This window comes from Cotesia glomerata, linkage group LG9 (assembly GCF_020080835.1).
Source record: "Cotesia glomerata isolate CgM1 linkage group LG9, MPM_Cglom_v2.3, whole genome shotgun sequence".
Taxonomy (NCBI): Eukaryota; Metazoa; Arthropoda; class Insecta; order Hymenoptera; family Braconidae; genus Cotesia; species Cotesia glomerata.
In genome coordinates, this window is record NC_058166.1 from 11,061,535 (window position 1) to 11,069,051 (window position 7,517).

Sequence of the window (7,517 nt, forward strand, 5' to 3'; positions counted from 1 at the left end):
TCGAGTTTATCTAAAAATTTTATACCTCTGCACTAAAACAAGAAAAAAACAGTTCTCTACTAAAAAAATTAAACTTTAACTAACAAAATTATTCTGAAGAAGTAGCAACAGTATCATTTTCAATGAAGAAGATAATTTTTTTGTATCAAATAAAATTTATGAGTTCAAAAACTTTTCTATTTAGTTTAAGAAAGTAAAGTTTTTGAGATAATTTTTTTGGTTTGAGATTTTTTCTTTTGAATCAAGATCATTCTTTTATCAGCGTACCGTTTTCACATAAAATTTATAAAAGTATAGTATTTTATTGATATTATTAAATAATTATAATCAAAACCAAAAAATTTTCATCTAGAATTTTTATTTAAAATAATGTCGATAAAAAAGACATATTTACTCCGAACAAAAATTTTTAATAAAAAACAAATTTACTTGACTCAAAAAAATATTTAAGAAAATTAAAATTATCTCCATTGAATTAAAATTTTCTCGTCTCAAAAAATTTGTTCTTACTCAGAAACAATTTAGTTCTTTCGAAAAAATTTCTTGTATCAAGTAAATTTTATTTTTTCTGCAAGCTTTAAAAATTTGTCGCAGACTAACTTAATCCTTAAAATGTTTTTACCAGTGTAAGAACTCTTTCCATTCCACATACTCAAAATTACAACCGTTCTTATTAAAAAAAACCATCTTTATTTTGTCATTAATTTTCTCAAATTCTTCCAACTAATGAATTCATTCCTCAATAAATTTTTCCAATTAAAAGCTTCAACCTGGACATAAAAAGTCCATTAAACCGTTGAACATGCGTCAGAAAATCCCACTATCCATATCATTTTATGACGCACGCCTAACTGTTATGTCAAGAAACGAATACCCATTTTTTTGAAAGTCTTGAAGAAGAAATCCAATTCCGGTTAGACATCCTTTCCTGAACTTTCACTTTCCAGTTACAAAAAAAATCCTTTTTTTAAAATCATTTTTTTGTTCCTTCTCAATAACAAACCCACGCATCCATGCCTTGATCTTACAATTCACTTACACTACCTTATATATTAACTATTATATACATACAATACCCAATATACAACATACATAATACCGTTTCGCATATAAATACAAATCGCCGGTCAAAACCGTCACTCGGTCATAAGCCCGTTTGATTTCACACTTATTCTTCTTCTTCAGTATTTTTTATCCTCGGCCTCATTACTGTCTCGACCGAAATTTTAAAAGTCAAACCGAACCACTTGATCCAATTGTGTGTTAGTGATTTTCCGTAAGTATTAAGTATTAAGTATTCATTACTTACTTATTGAGTCGAAAAATTTATTCAACTCAATTAAAAATAAAATTTCGTAAAAGCTGCGCCAAATTAAATTAATTTAATAAATAAAGTATACCTTAATATAAGTTAACATTAACATTAAGTAGAATTTGAAGACATTCTCTCTCGATGGCAGTCCTCATTGGCTTGTCAAGATAACGGTATTGTTGTGATCGTTGTACGTGTGGAGTGTACACAAAACTAACCGGTAGTTTACTGGGGAACCGCGTGGATAGCGACACTGCGCTTATATCTTTCAGTTTATTTTGTTTCATTTATATTATTTATTATTAATTACAGTTTGTATTTTATTTTATATTTAAATTTGAATATCACAGTAGCTATTTCACATTTTTGATCATTAATTTATTCAATCAACGACATGGAATGTAAATTACTGTTATACACTCCGGAAATTTTATGGCTTATTCATAAAAATATAAAAAATATGTGAGTAATAAAAATATTTTTTCATTTTTATCGGCTTTCTTAAAAGAAATTGGTGTGCATTTTTATTATATTATTGTTATTATAATTATTGTAACTTTAAAACTTAAGGATTGGTTGTAAATTATTGGATAAAATTTGTAGATTATGAATAATTATATTAGTAGTAAATAATTTTCTTTTTCAGATGAAGATATTTTAAAAATCAAAAGATGGAATTGATGAAATCTTTATTAGAGAAGTTTTTATTATCTCTATTGGTAACGTCGGTTTTGACGGTTACCTTTGAAGACACACCAACTGAAAGTAAACGTAAGTAATTTTATCGGTATGTAAAAATATAGCGAGTTTGAGATAAATTACGATTAGTTTTATCAAATGATGAAACTTTTTTTTCAATTTTGTAAAATTTTAGTGCTGAAATTTTATGAAGATTGGGCAAATTTTATAAAGTTATATAAAAGTTCATAAAATCTTATGAATTTATTATTATACCCGAAAGAACTGTTAGTATGAAACTAATATATTTTCACAGAATTTCATATAATTTTAATAAAAATTTCATGAAAGTATATAAAAATTGATAAAATTTTATCCAAGACAAAGAGATAATTATCATAAATCCTATAAAATTATGTGAATTCTTGTATAGATAAAGACCGAAAGGCTTATCACTATAAAATTTCACATAATTCATATTCTTTTTGTAAAATTTTGAATAAGTTTTTGGAGGTTTCATTAAATTGAAAAAAAAATCAAAACGTAAATTTCATGAAATCACATAAAATTTTGTGAAATATCATGAAAAAAATATTTTTCTGGGTACTACATTTTTTTTTGTCAATTTTTGTAATTCAATTTTAATTTTTTTTCTTTTTTTAAATACAAATTCAAAGAATTCAATATTTTTTACACAATTAATAATATTATATAAAATTACAATAAAAAGTATAATTTTTAAGATTGATTTTGTGTTAGAATTTAGAAACAGAAAAAAGAAATTAAGACTCAGATTTAAATAATTACACAAAATAAATGTTGCATGAAAAATTTTTCCATTCAAATTCATGTACATTTATTTTTATAAAAATATTTCATTTTTAATAAATATTTAGATTAAAGCTATTCTTAATAGTACATATTTACATTTACAATACTACACTATATCAGTGTCCGAGTATTTTAACACATATTACATAATTTTTCGTTGACTGAAGACTAACACATTTCACAAAGAAAAAGTCTCTTATAATTATAATAAACTAACTAGGAAAATCACGACATTTTTTAAACATGTACCGTATACAAAACACAAAGGCCACGATCATCAAAATTACTATGACCGTAACAATTATCCAACTCCACCACGGTGTCATAATTATTTAATTATTTTATTACTAAATCAATGAGGACACTAGGTGATCGATGATTTTTAAAACATAATTTAGTTACAGTTTCTTAAATTACAAAACTGAGCTCTTGTAATTTCTCATGAGATTTTCCTTATTTTTTGCCGGGACTATCGCTGAGTTTTACTGCAATTTCAAGTTTTTTGAGAAAATATCCTGCAACATGAATTTCATTATTAATTATTGGGTTACTTATTTACTAACTGGTAATGTATTTTCAATTTGCTAATTGATTTTAATTTACAATCTAAATTTTTACTGACATTAAAAAAATCCCATTACAAATCAATGTTAAAATTAAATCACATAAATATTTACACATAAACCACTGTCAAAAATTAATTAATTTCAAAAAGAACAATATCTTAATTTTTTGTAAACATTCAATACATTTTTGAAAGTTTCTTGCCTTAAATCTAACTCTGTGAATAATAAAATTACTCAAATTTGAATTTGAATAAAGTAATCACTTCCATTATCTACACTGTCACTCTTGATTTACATAGATCTTGAAAAAATTGATATTTAATTAAAAAGTTATTTAAAATAATTAGTCTAGCATCTAATGACTACTTTGTTTATTAGTTTTATGAAAAATAATACTTACAATAAAAAATTATTCATCGGTAAATATTGAACCCGAGTCGCTGTCTATACGAGTTACGATCAAAATCAAGTTGTGCAGTCTCCTGGCTCAAATATGAGAAAACTATACTCACAACCGTAAATAAAATTATTTTAAAGACACTTTAGACTTTATTTAACACCACTGACAGTAATAACTATAAATAAAGTACAAAACTGTAAACAGACAGGAGTTAAGTAATATGAACTATAGTTGTACCTACTTGCTAGCAAGCTTTCGGATTAAATTTGTTATATTAAACACAGATATTTTGACCAAATTTTATTTTGGCTGCTAGTTTGATCGTTCTCCTTGGTGATATCACATTCCAAATATCGATTTATGAAAAAGTTTCCCCTTTTTCGGGATCTATTTGTAAACCATCGAATGATATAATACAATAGGGTGCTCAGTTTTCCAGCCCTCGCCAGATGTTTTTTGGACCCCACCATCGAATTTTATATTTTCCAGGTCAATTTGGAATAATCGGTTTACTTCAGACTTCGTATCTTTGATAATCTTAATCACAAAAATATCAAAAGACTAAAAGGTGCCTAAAGTAAGGTTTTTTTTGGTAAAACTGCTATTAAAATTTAATTGAAATAATCTTAGAATTTCAAAAACATTTCAGAAAATATTATTGTTGATTAGTGAGTTACAAAAAAAAAAAAGAAAAAGTAAAACAATCTTTTCCTATGTTAATTTTATAGAAAATATGAAAAGAGCCATGTGGATAATCTTAATATTAATATTAAAAGCTCAAATTTTAACAGGTTTATTTTTTAATCTAAACAAAACTTTTAAGCGTGCTTGCAAAAAAAATTTTTTTTTTTTAATCAATTTACTAAGCACGTTCAAAAATTACTTACGCAATTACTTTAAATTCTGAAAACAATATTTTGGAACCTCCAAAGACTAGATCACACAATTTTGAGATCAAACGAAAATGATTTATTATTATTATTATTATTATTATTATTATTATTATTATTATTATTATTATTATTATTATTATTATTATTATTATTGCCTGAAATATTTAACTTAGCCTTTTTTCTTACATAAAAATTTTGTTAAATTTTTTATCGGTTGTAATATGGTATTCGTTTCTGACATATATGTCCTGTACTTTATTCAAATTCATAAAAATATTGTTCTTCTTTGAATACTAATTTTTGAGAAATAAAATTTATGTTTTTCAGATGGAAAAATCAATTTTGAAATTAACGACTTTCGAGAATCACGAACGAACTCAAACAACACCCGCCAGGGAAAAAATTTGTTCGACTGGATCGGATTCGGTACCGGTCAGCATGTGGATCCTTACATCGCCAAAATGAACGAGAATTGTTTGGGTGGAGATTTCGCAGAGTGTTTCAAATCACGTGCCATAAACTCGCTGTCGGAGTTTTTCCAGCAGCATGAATATTATTTAAATGACAATGTAAGAGTTGTCAGAATGGGGCGAGATTTGGTGCAGGAAGTTAATCGGCAGCCGTTCGAATATACTAGCTCACCAAGGTAAATATAATCTACTTATAATGATCATTAATTAATGAATAATAATAAAATTATAATTTGCAAAATAATTTGGTGTTTATAAGATTTGTTCAATTCATTTTTAGGTCAGATGATAGCGAATGGGATCAATTAGTAAAATTTGTCGAAAGAAAAGCCGAAAAATTTTTGAAAACAGTAGCTATCGAAGTTAAAATACCGTCATCGGAAACGGGTGAAAATGAAGTATATTCACCGCGGTTTTTGGATGAAATTGCTGATGAATTAGATACGCTTGAAAATAAAAAGGATACACTTTTTTGTGAGTAATTTTAGGGATTATTATTAAGGTATTTGTTTTTTAGCTTGAAAAAATTGAATTTTTAACTTAATTGATTATAATATACTGAAATATGTTATTAATTAATTATAGTTGATACATGTCTATCGTTTTGAAATTATTACATTGAAGCTCACATGTTTATTTGAACAGCAATCATATAGTATTCGAAAATTATTTATTATCCTTGTACTGAATCGTGAAAAAATTTTTATCATATGATCATGTATGGCTCGATATAGATACATATGGCCTGATCTGGTGAGATATCACAATGACGAACAATACTTAACAATAACAACAATAACTTATTATAATTTTTGATTTTTTTTTAAATCATAAAATATTAAAAAAATTATTAATTAAGTAGTAAGTTTAATTGATTCTTGAAATTAATTTATAAAATATACAGAGATAACAGAAAATTATTAAATCATGTATAATTGATATCCAAAGTGATACGTGAAAGTATATTTGGATATAAAATATACGTGTGAGCTTCAATTTTTAACTTCCCGCTAAGAAAATTGAAAATTTTCAAAAATCGGGAAGTTATTGTTTTTACCCCGTTTTTCGAAAATCGAGTTTTCATCAGATCTTGACGTTTTGAGGTCCTAGGAAGCTTCCCTGACTATTCCCGTGATGGTGTCTGTATATATGTCTGTCTGTCTGTATGTGTGTGTGTGTGTGTGTGTGTGTGTGTGTGTGTGTGTGTGTATGTGTGTGTGTGTGTGTGTGTGTGTGTGTGTGTGTGTGTGTGTGTGTGTGTGTGTGTGTGTGTGTGTGTGTGTGTGTGTGTGTGTGTGTGTGTGTGTGTGTGTGTGTGTGTGTGTGTGTGTGTAAGTTATAATTCGTAACTTATTGTAAAAATAAAAAATTATTTTTGTTTCAGCACGCAATCGCCTAAAAAAATTGTTAATACCAATGTTAATAATTCTGAAGCTCTTTAAACTAAAACTACTTCTATTTTTACCGTTAATCCTGGGTCTGGCGTCCTTCAAAAAATTCTTGGGATTCTTGGCAATAGTGATACCAGGTGTGATAGCATTTTTCAAATTCTGCAAACCTCTGATGAATAATTACCAGCCGCCAGTGTATTCACAAAGTGGAATTGGTTTTCCTCATTACAAAGATTCGAGTAGTTCTGGATTTTCTGAAGATCAATATCATGAACCTAGTTACCATATTTATCAGCCAGATGCAAATTCATACGGTTCGAACCTAGCTTACTCGGGTTACAAGCCCTATTAAATTAAATTAAATAAATTTAGACAAGGTACAAATTATTTTGATTTAATCATTAGAACTTTCATAAGCATTAGTATTATGCAAAACATGACAAGTGGCATTTAGAGTGTAAATATTGAGAAATGATAAATGACTACGATAATATATTTTTGTACTGTTTTGTTTGATTATGTATGTGTAAATTTATTCGTGTAAATGTTTAAATAATTTTGTATATTTTATCAAGCATGATAAATTGTAAATATATATAAAAAATTATTTCAGTACAATCTATATTAAATCTGTTGATACTTTAATTATGTACCTGAAGTTCTGAACGTTCGTAGGGAAAAAATTAAGTTTTTCAAAATAAAAGTACTAAAATACGATATCAACTTTAATTCTTGCATATTTTATGATTTGGAAGCTCTGAAGCAATGAAAAATTTTCCGCTCGTTTGGAGTCAACGGAACGAGCCCTAAAATCATCCCCTGTAAAAAAAAATCCGTATCACGTTACCGATGCCGAAAAAGGCGTACCTAAAAATATACGCCCTTTTGGCTGCAGAACTAAAAGGGCTTCGCCTTGAACAATAATTACGTGTAATCTGAGACATTTCTTACTTTACTGCCCTAGATGAGTAATATA

At 26.9% G+C, this 7,517-nt stretch overlaps 1 protein-coding gene across 2 annotated transcripts; it reads left to right on the top strand.

The window, feature by feature from the left end:
- Positions 1-1,125: 1,125 nt before the first annotated feature.
- On the top strand, positions 1,126-7,026 carry LOC123271875. 2 transcript variants are annotated; one of them, XM_044738405.1, is made up of 5 exons: positions 1,126-1,276; positions 1,959-2,083; positions 5,008-5,326; positions 5,431-5,624; positions 6,535-7,026. In XM_044738405.1, the coding sequence occupies exons 2-5, from the start codon at positions 1,984-1,986 to the stop codon at positions 6,891-6,893; spliced, it is 972 nt and encodes a 323-aa protein (XP_044594340.1). In that variant the 5' UTR covers positions 1,126-1,276; positions 1,959-1,983; the 3' UTR covers positions 6,894-7,026. The 2 variants fall into 2 exon arrangements, with proteins under 2 accessions (XP_044594340.1, XP_044594339.1); XM_044738404.1 differs by lacking the exon at positions 1,126-1,276 and adding an exon at positions 1,522-1,774.
- The last annotated feature ends 491 nt before the right edge of the window (positions 7,027-7,517 follow it).

Excerpts from the sequence above, each read along its gene's own strand:
- LOC123271875 (XM_044738405.1), top strand. The coding sequence starts at position 1,984 with ATGGAATTGATGAAATCTTTATTAGAGAAGTTTTTATTATCTCTATTG. Across the intron at positions 2,084-5,007 it reads CACACCAACTGAAAGTAAAC|ATGGAAAAATCAATTTTGAA; the intron begins GTAAGTAATTTT and ends TATGTTTTTCAG. Across the intron at positions 5,327-5,430 it reads GAATATACTAGCTCACCAAG|GTCAGATGATAGCGAATGGG; the intron begins GTAAATATAATC and ends ATTCATTTTTAG.